Source organism: Dichotomopilus funicola, assembly GCF_033296635.1.
Source record: "Dichotomopilus funicola strain CBS 141.50 unplaced genomic scaffold C8A04scaffold_17, whole genome shotgun sequence".
NCBI classification, from domain to species: domain Eukaryota; kingdom Fungi; phylum Ascomycota; class Sordariomycetes; order Sordariales; family Chaetomiaceae; genus Dichotomopilus; species Dichotomopilus funicola.
The window spans coordinates 258,694-278,287 of NW_026944038.1; the positions used below are offsets into that span (position 1 = coordinate 258,694).

General features: G+C 56.0%; 5 protein-coding genes across 5 annotated transcripts; 1 reads left to right on the plus strand and 4 right to left on the minus strand.

Annotated features, from left to right (window-relative positions):
• Window positions 1–133: 133 nt before the first annotated feature.
• On the minus strand, window positions 134–2,572 carry C8A04DRAFT_27014 (uncharacterized protein; the record flags this gene model as incomplete). Its single annotated transcript, XM_062780135.1, has 1 exon — window positions 134–2,572. One exon carries the CDS (start codon window positions 2,570–2,572, stop codon window positions 134–136), a length of 2,439 nt encoding a protein of 812 aa, XP_062638624.1.
• A 1,167-nt stretch (window positions 2,573–3,739) lies between these two features.
• C8A04DRAFT_10786 (FAD dependent oxidoreductase) lies at window positions 3,740–5,251 on the plus strand (the record flags this gene model as incomplete). The annotated part of the gene is made up of 1 exon (XM_062776716.1): window positions 3,740–5,251. One exon carries the CDS (start codon window positions 3,740–3,742, stop codon window positions 5,249–5,251), a length of 1,512 nt encoding a protein of 503 aa, XP_062638625.1.
• A 1,097-nt stretch (window positions 5,252–6,348) lies between these two features.
• On the minus strand, window positions 6,349–7,346 carry C8A04DRAFT_27016 (transcription factor TFIID-domain-containing protein; the record flags this gene model as incomplete). Its single annotated transcript, XM_062780136.1, has 4 exons — window positions 6,349–6,365; window positions 6,422–6,848; window positions 6,962–7,037; window positions 7,096–7,346. 4 exons carry the CDS (start codon window positions 7,344–7,346, stop codon window positions 6,349–6,351), a joined length of 771 nt encoding a protein of 256 aa, XP_062638626.1.
• Window positions 7,347–11,214: 3,868 nt separating this feature from the next.
• C8A04DRAFT_35970 (uncharacterized protein) lies at window positions 11,215–13,227 on the minus strand (the record flags this gene model as incomplete). The annotated part of the gene is made up of 2 exons (XM_062783362.1): window positions 11,215–11,314; window positions 11,381–13,227. The coding sequence occupies 2 exons, from the start codon at window positions 13,225–13,227 to the stop codon at window positions 11,215–11,217; spliced, it is 1,947 nt and encodes a 648-aa protein (XP_062638627.1).
• Window positions 13,228–13,899: 672 nt separating this feature from the next.
• C8A04DRAFT_10796 (uncharacterized protein) lies at window positions 13,900–18,057 on the minus strand (the record flags this gene model as incomplete). Its single annotated transcript, XM_062776718.1, has 7 exons — window positions 13,900–14,466; window positions 14,536–14,949; window positions 15,014–15,255; window positions 15,340–16,033; window positions 16,102–17,219; window positions 17,273–17,402; window positions 17,470–18,057. 7 exons carry the CDS (start codon window positions 18,055–18,057, stop codon window positions 13,900–13,902), a joined length of 3,753 nt encoding a protein of 1,250 aa, XP_062638628.1.
• Between the last annotated feature and the right edge of the window lie 1,537 nt (window positions 18,058–19,594).

Below are 19,594 nucleotides of genomic sequence, written 5' to 3' on the forward strand. Positions count from 1 at the left end.
CTGTCTTTCCTAACCTCCCATCTTTTCGGGGGTTCGGCAACCAGTGCTTGTGGGCAAAACTAACAACAGATCGCGCATTTCAAGAGGGATTTTCGGCTGGTGGAACTACTCTGCCTGTTCATTCCGATATGCCCTATTCATCCTCATCCGAGTTTGACTCTGCAAACATGTCCATCGCGCGCATTCGCTTCTTCATTGGAGCCGGCTTGGGGGCTGACAGCGAGAAGCCCCCGCTTTTGAGCTTGCCTTGCTCCCGGGCCAGGGTTTGTGCCGGCTGTTCCGAAGCGGTTTCGGTCGCGGTCTGCTCATCGTCTGCTTCACCGTCAAGGTCCAGGTCGGAAAAGGCGTCGTCTAGATTCGCCAGGTACTGTAGGCGAACCGGGTCAACTTCGCCGGCGTCTTCATCCAGGTACAAGACAACCTCATCGTAACCGTCCACAGGCTCGTCGTCGACATTTGGCTTCGTCGAGACGGGTAGGAACCCGCTTGTGTTGCCTGCATCCGCGGGCGCGGCGTCCACCGTCTTCCACCGGCCGGCCTTGCGTTCGGTCTCGGCCCCGTCGGCCTCCTTTTTCAGTGCGGGCGGGTTTTCGAAGCTGGCAACGAATGCCTCGTGTGTCTCGACGGGGAACACACACCAACCTTCCCACAGGCTCAGCACAAGGCCGACGCTGCGCTTCCACTTGTCGGCCCGGAGGCGGCCCCAATTGAGCTTGTCCGCCATCAATCCCAACGTCTCAAAAGTCTTATAACTGCGCAATGAGGCCTCGAACAGCTGGCGATAGCGCCACGCGTGACGAATCCCGCTAGTAGATGAGGAGGAAAGTATGTCGCTGATTACATAGAGGCCGAGGAGCCGCGCTGCGCTCCAATCGGGCGCATCAGAAGCAGCTTTGTCTTCTGGGGCTGGCGAGGCGTTCCGAGAGTCGTCCTCTTTACCTTCCTTAGCCCCTCGTTGATTGTGCTCCGGGTTCGCCGCTGTGTGGGCGAACGGATGCTCCACATTTGAAACGATCATGTCGACGATCTCGTCGGCGCCACGACTGGCGTGGGTAATGGCAAATGCCGTTATTCTGGCAATGTCTCCTTTCCGGATCTTTGAGAGCGTCGTGGGCAGCCGGCCGAGGAAATGAGCCAGCTTGGCTTTCTCGATCGGGCTCAAAAACGTGTCTTCTTGATCAGCGCCGTCGCCTTGCCGAGCCTGCTCCTCTTCAAAGTCGTCTTCTTCAGAAGAATTGTAATCCGAATCGGAAACGAATTCGTCAACGTTCGTTGTGTATTCGTATGCCAGTCTCCGCTCTGGTTTCTTCCACGCGTTGCTGCCCTCGAAAAGCGGGATGTATTCCGCTCGACCTTTGACCGATTGTGCTCCCGTGACGATTTCCCACAATCTCCACCGATACCAAACCCCCCCTTCGCTGCGGGCGTCCCATATCCACGCCCACTTTTCATCTCGCTGGACATCTGGGCGGGACATGAGGAGAGCCTCAAACTCCGGACCGTGTTCCAATACCGATTCGGCAACCTTATGGATCATCCGTAGTTGTTTGATGTCTCGCGGGGGACGGACCGGGACATGGAGGATGCCCGACCTGTTAAGCGGTCCGCCCATAGGAGGCCCATAAGACGATGGGGGTGCGTACGCTCGGCCATGGCCCATGGGCTGATGAGCCGGTCTCCGGGGGCCCTCCTCGATCTTTTTTGCTCCAAAGGGATAGGATATGACCGCCGAACTCTGCAATGGAGCAAGTCCAGACGAGATCGCAGCGGAAGAGAGATGTCGATGGAGGTTCAAGAAGAAGCCAAAACCCAGGTACCGGTTCTGCAGAGCGCTCACTGCATTATCGATTTCGGTCGCTGGCGTCTCTTTTGATAAGGTCACAATGGCGACGGTCGATTTCCTTTCCGTGCCGCTCGGCCCTGACGGCGGGGCGAACTTGACATTCTCGACGGTCAGCGACGCTGGGATGAGTGCCTTGACGACGGCAGGAGATGTACCGGGTGGCAAATTTGCGAGCCGAAGGGTTGGTTTCGATGTGGCTTTTTCTTCGGCCCGGTCGCCAGTCGCTGCATCCGCTTCGTCATCGCTCACATGGAACGCCTTGGAGACAGGCAAAGCAGACGAATCCCTATCATTGTCTTCAAATCCAAGCCTCCCGCGGCCCGCATCGGTGTCTCGTTGAAACCCTTGGTATGACCTCTTTTTGGCAAGCGATGGCGGCGCGGGCCCCAAGCTTCCTGGGCCACTCTTCAATGATCCGCCAGATGGGATACCAAAGTGTCTCTTGCCCGTGCCTCCTCCAAACGGGGTGCCTCCGCCCCCAAATGCCCGCTCGGGTGGGCCATTACCGATCTTCGAAGGGGTATGGCGAGGCCCGCGGCCAGAATCGTCTTCGTCGTCGTGTGCAAAGCTCTTGACAAAGTCCTCGTAGACAGCGGCGGTCTCTGCGGCTTCTCTGCGGCGCTTCGCTTCGGCTTCTGCTTTTTGCTTCTCGAAGACTGACTGTTTGCTGAGTTTCTGGAGTTTCGCCTCGACATCAGGGAATTCGGCAATCTTCTTGGACGACGACATCTTCGGAAGGACGTGAATCGTAGCTGCGCATGTTGGTTTACGGCCCCAATCGCTGGTGATGTTTGCGACGCGTCCCTCCGTGTTTGGTCCGGGCTCTGCTTCGCAAGCTCGAGTTCAACAATCAAGCATAAATGTGGTCCGTGCACTAAAGCGCAGGCCCCGGACCGGTGCTTTGGTTTCCTCACGGCCTCGACAGCTCGGACCTTAGTTACATAGTAAATTACGATGTGGCCCAACATCCTCCCATCAAGCCTGCACAATACGAGCTGGCTCACTCCATTTGGCGGCACTTAGGATACATAAAATAGAGCGGTGCATCATGCCTGCCGGCGGAGCAAATCTATAAAAGGCAAAAAGAAACGGGCGCGTTCAACCAGCAGCTTGAGCCTGCGAGTCTACCAGCTGTTGACGGCCAAGCTCCACCTGACCACAGCTGTGCGGTTGTCAGACCGGCCAGGCAGACAGTGTGGGCTCTTCACCAACCAACGGACTTCCCCCCGAATGGAACACAACCTCCACTCTTCTCCATCTTGCATGTTCCTTACCCCAGCGTGTCACAAGTTGCATTCACTTCTCCCCCTTTCAAGACTTGAGACATCGTTCCAACTAGTTGTTGTTGTGCTGCGGATGGTCGGTCGAGTATGCATCATGATTCGCTTCACTTCTCTTCCTCCCTCTCCGTGTCCTCTCTTCCATCTTCCGCGTTGATCAGCCATCCTCGGGTCAACGGCTCAACTTTCCGAACTACGGATAACTCTCCGTGATGCCCGTCCATCCAGCGAAGGGCGTGGCCCGACTCCATAACCAGTGTCCGCAGTCCCCGCCGACTTAATAAATGCAATTGATCCTGAGACGGTTCTCCGCCTCCACACTTACTCCCGTATAAAACTTGTCCCCTTACTACCTATACGCCACGAACCCGGTCTTTCTCACTCAGCAGGCTCTGAGCAAACCGTCCACAAGTGTCACTCGCGCTTCGAAAACCGGTAGTTACACCACACACAGCAGGCAATCACTCGCCCACTGGCGTGCCTGACCGTGCATACCGGCCATTTTTTGAGACCTTTGACACGGACCCTGGTTATTTCCCTCGATTGGGCCGGCCACTTCCGCTCCGCGCCTGAAACCCTGTCTAATTCCGGAAATTGTTTTACCGTTCCGTTCTCAATGGCTGCTTCTTCTTCTTCCTCTTCTGATCCCCTTCCTGCTTCTTCTCCTTCGCAAGTGCCTTTCTCTCCCCCTTCCTCCATTCTTGTCGTGGGCTCCGGTGTCTTTGGCCTGACCACCGCCCTCGCTCTCGCCCGTCGAGATGCCTTCTCTCATTGCTCCATAACCGTGGTCGACAGATCAGACCCCTCTCAACCAGGGGCTTTCCCTTCACCCGACGCTGCGAGCGTCGACACCAGCCGAATCATCAGGGCCGACTACGCTGATTCAGCATACACCTCACTCGGCGACGAGGCCCTGGTGCAATGGCGTAAGCGGGACCAGCCCACGGATCCGGGCGCGCAGGGCCGCTATCGTGAATCTGGCTTGCTTTTGGTAGCCGACGCTGCGCCACCTGCGCCAGATACGGGCTCCGCCGGCGAGGGTGTGAAACCTAAGCTGACGGGCTTGGACTACGCTCGCCTCAGCTGGGCCAACGTCCTGTCGCTGGCTTCTAAATACCCCGATCTCGCCAACCGTGTTCGGGAGCTCCCCGACCCAGAAGCCATCCGAGAGGTTTTGGGAACTCGAGGCACTTCTGGATCATGGGGCTACATCAACAACAGCAGCGGCTGGGGCAACGCGGCCGCCGCCATGGCGTGGCTCTACGACCAGGCCAAGCAGACCGGCCGTATCAACTTCGTCCCCGGCACGGTCGTCTCCTTGGAACACAACACGACCAGCGTCACAGGCGCCCGTCTCGCAGACGGCGGTATCCTATCCGCAGAACTCGTTGTCGTTGCAGCCGGTGCGTGGACCGGCGGTTTAGTCGACCTAGCCGGACAGGCCATCGCCACGGGTCAGGTCCTCGGCTACCTTGAGATCACCGAGGGAGAGCAACAGGCGCTCGCCAACATGCCCGTTATCCTCAACCTGTCCACAGGACTCTTCATCATCCCACCGACCGACCGCGTTCTCAAAGTCGCCCGCCACGCCACCGGCTACATCAACCCGATAACCCTCACAACACCGCCGTTACCTCTCTCTCCAAACACACCACCGCCAACGACGCCCATCACAGTCTCCCTCCCCCGAACAAGCCTCACCCACCCCTCCACCACCATCCCCGCCTCCGCAGCCGCCGACCTCCGCAGCGCGCTACGGGATATGCTCCCGGAGCCTCCGTCGCTGCACACCCGTCCCTTCATCAAAACCCGCCTCTGCTGGTACTCAGACACCCCGGACGCCGATTTCCTCATCGACTATCACCCGCACTGGCGTGGACTCTTCGTGGCCACGGGTGACAGCGGTCACGCCTTCAAGTTCCTACCTGTCATCGGCGACAAGATTGCCGACTGCATCGCGGGTAACTGCCCGGTTGAGTTTCGTGGCAAGTGGGAGTGGAAGGTTAAGGACTCGGTCACCGCAGCAGCGTGGGCAGCAGCAGCGTTTACGGAGGATGGAACAAGAGGAGAGGGTGCTCGGGGAGTGGTTTTGGATGAGGCGCTAGGTGAGGAAGGGCAGAAGTCATGAAGGAATCGAACGAGAGAGCAAAATGCTTAAGAGGGGCACACACGAGGTATGCTACCCTTTTTACAGCCACATGATAACATCCGCACAAGAGAGAACAAGTTTTTAATCAGTTGATGATGGTATTGAATGGCAGCATAAACCACGACTGAAAACGCCATGAGCGACCGATCCTTTTGACGGAACTTGGTAAATTGACCCGGCGTAAGCAGAGTCATGAACCAGTATGCGCAAAGGGAGGGAAACGCAGCGATAGAGCATTTCAGGCGAATGCCATCATCCGTCTCTGCCCAGATGCAAGGTTCGCGGACAAAATCCGCTTCGCCTGACCTATGGCATTGCCCTGCGTTTTTTTCTTTTTTTGTTTTTAATGGTGTTCAGACAATACCCTCTCCTGCAAACGTGTGGTTACCTCCGTCCTTTGAAATATTGCCAGCTGGATGAAAGCGCGAGAACCACGCAGTCATGCCGACAAACAAAGAACAAAGGCAGAGCGGTTGCAGTGAACATGTTGGCTTCCCAGCCATGCATCATACTTCTTTACCCCGGTGCAATACCCCAGTCTTCCCACCCGTTTCCTCAGAAACTTCCTTCTCTAAGGCTGCGTGGAAGACACCCCAAGAGGTGTCGGGCCACAAGCTCATTAGGGGGCAGGCAAAAAAAGGGCGCGCGAGGTTTTCGCTCGTCGCGGCCCGCCTGTGAGGCGCAATCTTTCTATGGGTACTAATGTCCCGCGAGACGGAGCGCGCCAGCTCCAAAAATACTCGGGGGAGGGGTTTTCCGCGGTGTAATGGCGGTGCGGAAGGAACCCTGCTTTAATATTCCGCCGCCTCCGTTCCGTGAACGCCGATGCAATGCTGTGACGTAGCAAAAGGAAAAAAAAACGAATCGCAAATAAACTGATACAGACGACCGAGTGCCAGAAGGCAGCCAGTCGAGCTTTTTTTTTGGCGAGTATGATTTGTTTCGTGAAATCATGGCCGCATAGTGGGTGTAGTTGTACAATCGTTGACAGGGATGAAGTATGTCGCAAATTTGTTGCGATGGACGTGTGGGCCTCGGCGCCAAAGTTGGCCCGGAGGTGCACAAATACCATCGGCTTAAACCTTGCGGAAGTCTGTCCAAGAGTCAGCATGCATTGCGCTTCACGAGAGCCATGATTTGGGAACAAACCTTGCAGCACCGGATAGATCATCTCGAAGGCTTGATAGATCTCCTCGCGCACTTTGGCGCCAGTGAGAACAATCTTGCCGCTGACGAAGATGAGCAGGACAATCTTCGGCTTGATCATGCGGTAGATAAGACCAGGGAAGAGCTCAGGCTCGTAAGAGCTGAAGTTGTGATGCTTCGAGGCAAGACCCTCCAGACGAATGGGGAACTTGATGTCACAAGAACCGACGATGTTCTGGATTTTGAAATCGGTGAACTTGGCGTTGAAACCGAGCTTTTGGATGATGCGGGCGTACTTGCGCGACGCAAGCTTCGAATCATCCTCCGACTTGGCACCGGTCACGACCATCTTACCAGAGGCGAAGATCAGGGCAGTGGTCTTGGGCTCGCGAATACGCATGATAACCGCAGCGAAACGCTTGGGGTTGTACTGTTTCCGGTCAGAACATGCTTGCCAAAACACGGTTGAAAACAGAAACCATGACCAGCCCCGTCATCTCACTTGAGAAACAGGGCGCAGCGGGTTTCTGGCTCAACACGTACCTCCGCATTGCGGGCATGAAGCGCAATCGTCTTCAGGTCCAAACGGCAGTCCAAATTGACCGTGGCGACGATGTTCCTGATTGGGTCAGCATACGAAATCTTGAACCTGCTGGTGTAACGCCAGGTAGCCTTACTGGAGCGTGGGCGTGATGCCACTCGGGCCCGTAGGACCAGCTCCGGGCGTCGCAGCGGGGGTCGCGGGAGTCACCCCAGTACCGCTCGTGGCTTGAACGCCCTGCTGCTGAGCACCGTTGGTGGCCGCACCATTGGCCTGAGCCGCCGAATTCGAGAACTCATTGGCGCCGCCGGGAAACGAAAGCGAGCCGGGCGCGGTGAAAGCCTTGGCCTGGGCGGCGTTGGAAGGATGAGTATGAATGGCCTCCATCTTGCGCGATGATAAAACCAAGACACTCGGGTTTGAAGTTTTGTTTTGCTTGCGCGAACAAATCTACAGGTGACAAGACCGTTAGATCGAGACTGAGGGAGGATAAATGCAAACACGCCAACTTTGAGTAGTGGCAGAAATCCGGGGAAAATTGGGATTTGGGGATTTTGGTAAATAGAAAGTCGGCGACTTGAAAGCTGGGTAGGAAGGAAACTGCAAATTTGGGTTTGGGTCGAACGCGGTGGTGGTCCGTGCGTCAGATGTGAGGAAGAGTGATGCCCCAGGCGGTGAGGTGGAACAGTTGTGTTGTGGTGGTGATGGCATACAAAGATGAGATGAAGCAGGGGATTCACATACCAGATGTGGGAGATGAACAACCTAATGTGTCCCCCGAACTGCTGTTCGCCAAACAAACACCCTCGAATACAGTCGAGATCTCAAACAACGATCAACAACCCAGTTGAATAAGTTTCAGAGACTGCTGCCGAGGCGATTGCTGCTCTTGGTTGCCGGCGGATGCCCGGACTCGGAAGATCGACGAGGACGACGGCAACGGGCCGAGGCGAGGATGTAGCACACGGCGCGCGGAGGCTGACTTGCCAACACTTCAACTCACGGCAAGATGGATCTTCCTCGGGAAGAGAATAGCAAGGTGCACTGTGACTTGTGCAAACGGATCTTCTATTACCCTCGACGATTAAAGGGTCGATTCGTGACAGACGGCGGTTTCCTTGAAGGTCAACGGGACTCAAGTGACGGCAGGCCCTCGTCCAGAAGCGAGGGAACGGTCGTCTGTCTCTGGATCGACGGATTAATCCCCGACTCTAAATGAATGAGGGGTTGCGCCCACACAACGCAGAAAAGTATCGAGAGTACCGTTAGATGTCTTGAGGATGACAAGCAACGGCCGACGTCAAGGTCGTTTGTGGAAAAAGTGGGGAGCGGCGAGGTAAGGGGGTGTGGGTCAAAAAATTTGGTGGCCAGAGGCAGGTAGCAACGGCCGGTTGGGGACTTCCGCGCGAGCGCAAAACAAATGGGGGGAGCCGCGACCTTCTTATAATTTTTGCTGGAATGGAAATTGGAGCCTGAGGCAACCACGCTAGTCCTGTGGCGGTGGGTCTTTGGCGCTTTCGTGTTTGGCAAGGGCTCAGTGCGGCGAATCAAAAGCAGGAGCGCAGGATTTTATCTCACTCTTATCCAATCAAAGCTGCAAACCTGCGCCCGCCCCCTAAATGACCCCTGCAGATTTTCTCAGGTACCGGTACCTCTGTGCAACCCGCGCCAGGCCCGCCCTTCGCGCTCAGGCCGCCAGGATTTCTGACACTCCCACCAAAACCAGACCAACCCGCCATTCCAACCAGAAACTCAGCACGCAACATTCAAGCGCTCTGAAACACCGACCTGACATCTTGGTTTAGCCATGAGAATGTGCAGTTCTTTGTGTGCTTTCCATTGCAGCTCAACCTGAGTCAACATTTTCTTTGCTCTTTTTGTTGATAGAACAACCAGCGACCCGGAAAAAAATTCTATCGCCAGGCGGCAAGGTTTCACCCCCCAGGTTCCCGTCCTTCGGTCCTCCATACCACTATCGCCGCTTCCTTAATCCAGGCTGGTTATCGATCTACATCACAATAGTCTGTCCGGCTCGACAACGAAACCTCCGAAATTGACGGCCCAGCAACGTTCCGCACGACACTCGACGAGGAAAAGAGCCGACGGTAAACAAACATATCAACCCCAGGCTGGAGCTAGAGCTCAAGTGACAGGAGTAATGGCCGCTTTCGCATCAAAAGGTCCCACGACACTTCGGGTTGGGCGAGCGCTGCTTCTTCCAACGAGAGGGGACAGAGAATTATGGCTCTATCAAAATATTTCAACCTCCATCCCTCAGGAACCCACCTGATATTCCTGCACGACGATATTCCGCTGATGCGCCACACTGACGCAGCCAGGAGCGCTTCCTCACCATGCTGAGGCCACTAGCCACATCAACCACATCTGTGCCACACCCGGTTCTGTGCCAATAACGCAAGATGAACTCCACGGTAATACCAGAGACGGTGGCCGCCCAAGAACTAACTTCTGAAAGACATGGCAGGCCAAAAGCTGCGGTAGTGCTAGGACACTGGAGCTGCGCTTCTCGATATCTTTCCTCGGTCCCACCCTGCCAGTTCGCAAGCTTGGCCGACCTCGGGCCAGTTGCGTTGGACAAAATCGCAATTGCCCAGCTGGCTGACTTGGACCCGCTTCCCGTCTCTCCACCGCGGACGCCAGACTATCTCCGAGCACCAAAAGGCCACCGCATCGTAGGCCTTGCGCGAACTCAATCGTCGGTTTACGTCTCGATAAATATCTGACGCATTTCTCATCAATATCTGGCGTGTCGCAGCAGCCCCTCCCTTAACTGAGTGCATGGCGGCCGTGCCCTGTTTGCCAGGGTATGAGTGTGTCAAGCGCCACCCCCGGGACAGAGGTACCGGTACATGGAAGGGGGCGGAAACAGGGAGTTGCCCGCCCGTGCAGGACTTGCCTCTCAGTTGGCTCACCACCTCTCCTCACCCTCCCTCCAGCCTTGCCAATGACTCATTTACCCCCCTCCTGAGATCTGGCTTTGAACGACGAAGAAAGCAACACCCGCACCGCGGTTAGCCGCTGCCGCATCGCAAACCAAACGGATGGAAATGATGCTTTCTTTGTTCAAACCCGCTGGCCATGCAAAGGAAACCGCAGATGGCAAGCGGTCGGTTGGGTGTTGTTTTCCCGTGTCGCGTTCCCTTCTGCCCAACGCCCCTCCTTCGCACAACAGCGGCGGCCGTTTCTCCTCCCCAACACGCCGGCCCAACAGGCCCTCCACATTGTCAGCCGCAGGGTTGCATAAAGTGCTGAAGTGCCGCAGCGCTTCAGGTGCGGGGATCGCATGTCCCGCGCTTCAAGCCCTCAACGAAAATCATGCCTGAACTGATGAGGCATGAAGCCACGATGCGCAAAGCGTCAACGGCTGTTGACATGAAAAGGTTATCACAATCGCCTCAGAAAGAACGGCAAGGTCACGAAGGACCTGCCAGGCATCCGTTGCATCGCGCTCGGCGACGAGCCCTTCCTGGTCGCCATCTGTTGGAAGGAGATGGCGACTTGCGCGGACCAGAAGCTGATTGGTCCACCCTGCTTGTCTTCATTTCCCGTCCCATGGGCGCGCCCTCAATTGCGACGCGTTCGCCTTGTGCTTCATTCTCGCCGGTTGCGGCACACGGCTGGGCGAAGATTGCAAATGCGAGAAAAAACTGCTGAACGATGGCACTGCAACAGGAGAACGCGCCAGAGCGTGCCGCTCGAAATCCTCCACTGGAACTTAGTGCTGCAAACACAGGAAGTTTCCCCCTTGGCCTTGAAGTGACTATCCGTATCTTACCACCCGCCCGGAATGAGTTGCGCAACGGACTTTCTCGCCCACCTGGCCTTGGGCCAGGCTGAAGTTGCGGGAACGGCCTGCTGTCCAACGAGGTCTGTCCTTTGTCCAGCACTTCCCAGCAATTTCCTTTTCCGGCGTTTGAAGAAGTCTCCGACCAAACAAACCAACGCATTCGGCCCAAGGCTCGTGGCAGCCTTGAACATCCTCATGACCAAACAAACATTCTTGCCAACTCGGAAGCCAACTTCTAACGCCTGCAAACTCAACGGATATCGGATATATGCATAATCGCCCTACGTACAATGCTCAAAATAGTGTTGAATCGGTGTCGCCTCAAAGCACCACCGCCACGATTGCCCTCTCTTTTTTTACCTTCCCGATGTACGCCGTTTGGTATGTACATGTTAAGGACCAATGAATAAAGGTCACTAACTAGAAGCACTCACGCCAACTGCCCCCTCAGGTCATGTAATACTTGGGACCTTCGCCGCCCTGGGGTACCTGCCAGTTGATGTCTTGGTTGGGGGCTTTGATGTCGCAAGTCTTGCAATGGATGCAGCTAACACGGGGGTTTGTCAGTTACGAAGACTTCGTTAGTGGCCCAGGGGTGGTTCGAGAGACTCACTTTTGCGCATTGATCTGAAACCGCACGCCCTCTGGCTTGGAGGCGTCCTCAACATACTCATACACACCCGCCGGGCAGAACCGGTTCTCCAGGCCCTTAAACGCCGGCCAGGTCTCGGCTGTGTGCTTGTCCCAGTCCTTGACCTGCAGATGCACCGGCTGGTCCTCCTCGTGGTTCGTCCCCGTGCGCGAGACGCTGGTCAGGATGTCAAACGTAAGCTTGCCATCGGGCTTGGGGTATTCGATCTTCTTGGACTGATCGGCCCGTTTGGTCGCCTCATGGTCGGTGGTCTTGTGGCGCAGTGTCCACGGCACGCGGCCCTTGAGGATGAAGGCCTCGAGCCCGGAGTAGAGCATGCCACCGTAAAGGCCGAGTTTGGTGTGGAAAGAGGGCCGCATGTTGCGGACTTCGCCGAGCTCTTCCCAGATCGACGATCGGCGCAGGGCATCCTCGTATGCGTACAGGAAGACGGAGCCATCGTCAGAGCTCTCCCGCAGTGCTTCCCAGGCGGCCTCCGCCGCCAGCATGCCCGACTTCATCGCGTTGTGTGTGCCCTTGATCTTGGGGACGTTGACGAACCCGGCCGAGTCGCCAATCAAGGCACCGCCGGGGAAGGCGGTCTTAGGGATCGACTGGAACCCTCCCTCGATGAGCGCGCGCGCGCCGTATGAGATGCACTTGCCACCTTCCAGCACGTCGCGGTACAGCGGGTGCTGCTTGAGCTTTTGGAACTCGCCGTAGGGCGACAGCCACGGGTTGGGATAATCGAGCGCAACCACCTGCCCAATGCTAACCAGGTTGTCACCGAAGTGGTACATCCAAGCGCCGCCGTAGGTGTCATATGGTAACGGCCACCCCATCGAATGGGTGATCTCGCCTTTCTTGAACTTCTCCGGCTGTACCTCCCAAACCTCCTTAATCCCCAGCGCATACGTCTGGTGCTGGGACTCGCTGCGCAAGTCGAACTTCTTGATCACCTGCTTGCTCAAGCTGCCGTGGCATCCCTCACCAAAGAGCGTCACCCGCGCGTGGAACTCCATCCCCCGCTCAAACGTATCCTTCGGTTTCCCAGACCGCGCAATACCCAGATCATTGGTCGCCACGCCCTTGACGCTCCCATCCGGCTGGTAAAGCACCTCGCTAGCAGCAAACCCAGGATACACCTCCACACCAACTTCCTCAGCGCGTTCCCCCAGCCATTTCGTAAACTCGTTCAAGCTAACAATATAATTCCCATGGTTATGCATCTGCGGCGGCGTCGGCAGCGGAATCGACATGCTCTTCGTCAGAAACCGCATGCTATCCTTGCCCGCGGGCGTCGCCCCCGTGAACCGGTTCTCGTTCGCCTCATCAAGCCACTCCGGAATCAGCTCGTTAATCGCCGTCGGCTGGATGACAGCGCCTGAGAGAATATGCGCCCCGACCTCCCCGGCCTTCTCCAGCAGCAGCACCCGGAAGTCCTCATTCCCGGCCGCGTTGGCGAGCTGCTTCAGTCGGATGGCGGCTGACAGGCCCGCGGGCCCACCGCCGATGATGCAGACGTCGACTTCGTCGCTTTCGCGGTCGATGGTGGCTGGGTCGAAAGATTCGTCTGCTTCGGCGTATTGTCGGGCTGGTGTGGTGGACAAACACCTCCTTGGTGTTGCTGTTGTTGTTCGTGCGGCAAGGAATGCGCTCCGGCTATTGATCGCACGCACATTGGTGGTGGGCCGTAACCGGCCGCGGGAGGCCAGGGATAGATTCCGAACGCCGGAGGTATGTTGGAGTCGTGTTATTGGTGTTGTTGATCCGGGGCATGCCGCGGCCCTTCGGCAAAGGCCAGTTGTGAGACGTGCTGAAACCGACATGGTTGCTGGCTGCACTTAGACAGGGCGAGGACAGGAGACGAAAAGAAACAAGAGGGACAAAAGGAGCGAGAGGGATTGACCACCCCGCGATGGAGGGGTTGATGTGTTGTGTACAGTACCACAACAATTTCCAGGGGCCAACTTCGTCGTCCACGCTAATATAACACTTGTGTCACGAGTTCAGGGCCCCGTTATCCCTCCACTTTGTTTCTGTTGATCCGGGGTGTGGATTTGTGTGTGAGTGAGTCTTCCCGAGTTTCCAAAAAATGACGTTTTTCACCACCGGTGGCCCGCCAATTGACTTTTTGGCATTTGAAAGTTGGTCCGTGCGCCCGCCGAAGCGGAGCTTCTGAGCCGTGAGCTGGTCCCCGCTTACCCGAGGAAAGCCGAGCTCGGGTGGGTTAAGCGGTGGAAGAGGCCTCGGTAAGGTGTCCATGGTGTCTTCAACTTCTCGTTCCACAATCCGAGAGGAATAAGTCAAGCGGGTTGTGTTGTACAAAAGTATGGTTCAACATAAAAAATTCAAGAAACGAAGAAATGACGAAGAACGTCTGGTCCCAACCCATTGTCCTTTGACTATGTCATAACCACATCAATTCAAGTGGACAAGAATTCCGCCACATATCCAACATTACAGGACGAGTACATATCCCATGCTCATCGATTACCTGATTACCTCCTCAAGTAAACATTCGCCGGCGTCAACCCACTAACATTCTGCTCTGGAATCTGGTATCTCACCGCCCTCTGCTGCCTCTTCACCATGGCCCAGAAATCATAACTCTCATCATCCTGTGCCATCTTCGCCTCCTTCTGCCGTCTCTTCTTCTCCTCCCTCCGCATGCGCTTCGCCTCCTTCCGTGACTCCGGCTCCAACCGGTCCGCGTAGGCGCCCTTGATAACTTTCCACGAGGTGCGCAAGCCGCGGTACGTCGCTTTGAACGCGCTCTGCACACGCCAGCTGAAGGCGGCGACGAGGGAGACCACGATGAGTAAGGCGGATGCGGGTAAGGAGATGGCGCCGATTTGCTTGAGGCTGGGGATCCGCTCGTCTTGCCATTCGATTGTGTTCATGCCGAAGAGGCCCGTGAAGAAGGTTAGGGGGAGGAAGATGACGGTGAAAGTGGTGAAGATCATCACCGAGAGGTTTTGGCTGGAGGCGAGCTCGGCTTGTAGGCGTGACCAGCGAACTTCGTCGACTTGGGCTTGGCGTTGGACCATCTCTAGCATTTTTTCGTACTGTGGCGAGGTTAACATTCCGTCTTGTTAAGGGACGGTGTGGTCGAAACTTGGGAAGGGTGAGCTTACATCGTTCCTCGTGGTCTCTACCCGCTTGAGCATCTCGGTAGTTTGCTGCTTGAAGTCGTCAAGGTATTCGAGCGCCTCATCCAGGTGATCCTGCCCAGCCTTGGTCATCTCGTTGAATTCCTTGCTAGTGTAGATCTCCTTCATCTGGCGGACCGTTGAGTCCTGCATCTCGAACAGCTTTTGCAGTGTCGACAACTCGTCCTCGAGGTCACGGAGTTCCAGCAGAGCCGATGTATTTTCCCTATTCTCACGTTCGGACCGCTCGAGCTCGCGCCTGTGGCGTTTCTTAATCGCCGCGGGGCTTTCCCCTTCAGCGTCCGAATCATCAGAGTCCTCATCATCGTCATCGTCATCCGCCTCCATGTCCAGTGCGTTGATCCTGAATTGCTTCATATTTAGCGTCATTCGTTCGGCCTAGAAGAGTCACCGAGTCAGCGAAGGGAATTCTCATGGTGGCAATGGCTGTTGCAGAACATACGAGCATCCCAATAGCCTCGTCAAAGATGCGGAAGATCTCTAGATCGGGGTGTGTGGACCTATCGAGAAGGACCGTGACGGAGTGCCACACGATCAACGCTGCCAAGTCCAGCGTGTTCTCCGTCCTTCCTGTGAGATCCCCGTTCAGCTCGTTGTATATGCTACTGCGTAGGTCCGCCTGCTGGAAAAGTGTCCCTTCTGTGGGGTTCGATTCTCGCTTCGAAAAGAATGTCACGAGAGTCGCTGGTGCCAGTTAGTATTTGCAACTCATGATCCGCAGCAGTAGAGAAAACAGGGAAAAAGAAAATAAAAGAAGAGAAAGCTCACTCATGTCAACCGACCAGAGCCATAATTGATCGACTACCAAGACATGGCCATCTTTCAAATGAGCCCCACCTTCGACGCCGGACTCATCGGCGCCTTCATAAATAGTTGATGATGATCCCTTCATTGACGACATTGAGTACCCCGCCGGAGGGTGCTCTGTATCACCAGTCTTGGACAAGCCCCAAGGCACCGGTGAGTCTTTCTTGGTAAGTTTGTACAACATCTGATCATCATCCCGAGAGTTGGTGTCCCTGAGAGAGTGGTGCCCAAACTGGTCCAGGGTCCGGCGGCAGTTCAGGGGAGGGTCGAATCCGATGTAGTCCCAAATCATCTTGAGCTCAAGGGTTTCTTGCTCGACCCATTGGGGGACCGGCTTGGCTCTCCCGTGGCTTCGACGCTTCGCGATCAGTTTCCTCCGTCTAATCATGCTCTGATATGTGTCGAAGTGGAGGTACGGAAGGTAAAGATAGAGACAGTTGGGCGTAATGCCAAGGTTGACGGGCCCAAACAAGGGCGAAGGGACGCGCGGCGACGCTAGCCGGTCTGCGGCCGAGAGATACTTGCATATGGCCTTGAGATACGCCGGTTGCGAGTCGGAATTGCGATTCTGTACCTGTTTGGATACCCAATTGTCGTAGTCAAAAAGTCGTGAGAAATCTAGCCCCTGGGTTCTTCCCAATGTGGCAAAGACTTCCTATGAAACAGATCCTTAGCATTGGCGCACAAGGGGTATCACACCGCGGCTCCTGAAATATCCCCTACCTTGACCCAAACGGGATTGTTGAAGGGTATGTGCACCCACATAAACTTTCTCCGAGACTGCGTCGGCCGGGAAAAGCCAACGTTGGCCGTGAGCCCATGCTGTTTCAGCAGGAGTTTTGCCTGTTGTTGTGCTAATAAATCGATGGTATGTGCATCCTCCCCAGCAAACTCTCCACCGTACGACAACGGCAGGACCGGGTCCGACATGGTGGTGCTGACACTAGCATTGCTCTCGGGGCTCGGAGGCCGGAATGACGGTTCCGACTGCGCCGGCACCCTGAGCAACGGCGGTCTCTCTTGTGCGGACGCGGACGTGATGACAATTTCAGGAGACGATACAAGCCCTCCAGAACCCTGTGACGTCTCCGCAGCATCGGAAGAAAGGCCGAGGCCGGTGCCTTCCCACTGTGGCTCCTTACTCGAAGCGGATGCCTTGGGGGCAACGCCAACTCCGCGACGGCTCGACCGTTTCTTGAGTCCCCCATGAAGCCGTTCGCTCAAACAGCGGTCTGGTCCGTTCTTAAGAAATTCTTTGAAGGGATACTTGATAGAATACAGCCGGATAACAGACCCCGGCTCTCCGCAACCCTGTTGTCCGGGCGTTGGCTCCATGGTGTCCGGGTCTTCGTAAAAGCCGATGATCTCGACTTTGACCAGAGACCGCACATGCAGCGGGGTGTGTCGGTAGGCCTGATTCAGCCTTGCTGCCTTCTCAATGGCCCGGGCGAACTCGTCGAGATAGGAATCCATAATGCGCACATTGTTTGGCCCGAACGCAGCAAGATGGGCATGATCACTGTCCACCGCGTAGACGTCTTCCTGCCAGACGTCCAGCAGGGCAGACTTGACGGATACCAAAGGAGCCCCAAATTGGACCTCGTCAGAAAAGCCGGCAGCGGCACCAGAGAGCATTGACTCTCGTGTTTCGTAAAATGACCAAAGACGGAACTCGCTCGCCATGTCGACGAACTGATCGTGTAGTCCAACGAGATTCAAGTTGCGGACGTTGATCTCATCGGTTAGTGACTGGGGAAGCGTTGACTGAAGGTGGAGAAGATCTCGGATACTCTCTTTGAGATTCGACATGGACATGTAACTCGAACCTTGGTGTGGCGTGCCTTTTAAGGGGTTAGCCCCGGGAGAGTTTAAACCGTGCAGAGGGTCGTCTCACCAAAGAAGGTCACTCCATGACAGTTATCGACGATAGCCTGGTACCGTCCCGAACGGTGTGCGTTGGCCAACGCGTACTTTATGACCAAACCGCCAATGCTATGGCCGATGAAGAACAGAGGACGGGCAACCTGGGCAAGCGTGTCAGTTCGCTCAGTGGTTCATTGAGACAATCCAAAAATGGCCGGATAAACCCACCACTCCCTTCCGCATCTGTTCAACCTGGTCCAACAGGTCTTTGGCCAAAGACTCCAATGACATGCCATCTTCCAGTTCGCGGTGCCTGTAAAGGAAGACCCGCGCAATGCTGGCTGCCCGCCTCAGATTCTTCGTAACCCATGGGCCACGGATACGTAGCGAGGTGCGCGACCCAACCTCGCCTGGAATATCCGTTTCGGGCCAAAGATCTTGAGAATACGTCCAGGTGTTGACCGGATCAGCACCTGGGCAGGGCACAGCAATAACATCGACCTCCGTTTCATTATGGCCGGTGCCACCTACGTCGCCGTCGACGCCAACGAACCCGGGGCCTGGGTCTGCAGCGGCGGGTAGCGTGGGGGGCAAGTGACCTAGAGCCTCCTGGGACTCGCCTCCTTGCTCTCTAGGTACAGTCCCATCTTCAGAGAGGCGAGGCACAGAAAAATCTCGGACTTCGATATGAGCAGCGGCAGCAGCAGCAGTGGCAGCAGCAAGGGCATCCCCTGTCAGTGGTTGCGGCGTCTCTGCTGCTGATGGAGGAGCCTGACCCTTCCCGGCCGAATGGCTGGGATTGTTGTCTTCTTCCATCAAATCCCGTTGGCGGGTTGGCTGTGCCGGCTCGAAGCTCTGCGGGCGAGGTCGAGCGCGAGGGAGCAAGCTCCGTCCTGATCAAAACAAAGCAACTAAGGATGTGTATTTACGGAGTCGAGAAGAGCAAAGGAAGAAACTGTCCAAGTGACTTCCTCCGCGCGTTGGTCTGCCGAAAGTTTCCCCCGGTCGCCAAGGGCAATCCCCCAGCTGCAGCACACGGCAGCACGCGGCAAGGCGGCGGTCGCGGTTGAGGCCATGCCGGGCCGCGCTGCTCGCAGCGAGATTTGGAGGAGTGATCATGGGTCTTGGGGGGGTCAAGGATTCGAACATGGGCTCTCTCCATTGGCTGAGGTCCGGAGCTCAGAGTCCAAAATGGGGTGCGCTAAATTAAACCAGCAGCTTGATGGAAGGCTACAGGGCGATCCAGTGCCTTTCTGCTTCTGTCTTGTCAGCCTGCCGAGACCAAGTGCTCCTGCAAACGAGCTGGGCAAGCTGGGCAAGCAGCTCGGTCGGGCAGCCGCTTTCTTCATCACAGGACCATTGAGACTGTCTCAACGACGAATCATCCTCCTCGTGTGGAGGGGTCAAGCCGGCGAACAGAAAAGTCAATTACGAGTCCTAGAAAACATGCTGTCAACTATTTTGCTTACTTAGCTTTGTTACCTTACGTAGAGATGCAATAGAAAGGCGTAAATAGTTCATGATAAAAAGATCGACGTCTAGGAGCCCAGTGAGCTCAATGTCGTGCGGTATGGTAAAATGGATCCCTGCGTAACTCGACGTTGTAAACTGGAAACTAGATTCGTTAGTTAGTTACTATGTACTAAGCTCCAGGAGGCATTCCATCCATTGTCCTCGAATCTTTGGTGGGGCGTACGTTGCGCAATATGAAGTTTCATCCAGCGCCCTGCCATCCCAGGCAGAATGGATGAAATTATTGACATCAAATCTACCAGGCAGATAGATAGTCAGATAAATTCGAAATATCAAGTCTCAAGTTATTTTGTAAAGGAAGCTGCGCGCAGCGTCGCTCGAGCCTAGCGAGCCTGTGCCTATCCCACCCACATTTGGTCTGTGCACCGCATTCTTGAGGCAGCGGCCACTTCCAAAGAATGCAAATGCCAGAACACAGCGAAACAGCATAGAAGCACAGACCCTAGCCCACCACACAGCCCAGCCAAGTCGGGAGCTCCAGCGACCCATTTCTTTCCGCACCTCAGACGCCAAAAAAGGCCTTCCTGCACCACTCAAATTCAAGCACCCAACCTTGAACCAATCCATCGAAACCCGTGATCGCTCGCCCGCTCCCCGTCGCCTACGGACCGACCGACACCTCGACCTGTCCGTTTCGTCGCCGACGCCCGCAACCCGCCGCCGAAACATCGCCCGCACCCGATTTCGTCGATTTCCCCGCGACCAGGCACAAGTCCGTCCCTGTCCCGCGCCTCGTGCACAATTCCACCCCGAATACAGAGAGAGGAAGTGGCTCTGTCCGGCAGGGGATAGCAGTCTTACCCTTCCGCTCCCCCTCCAC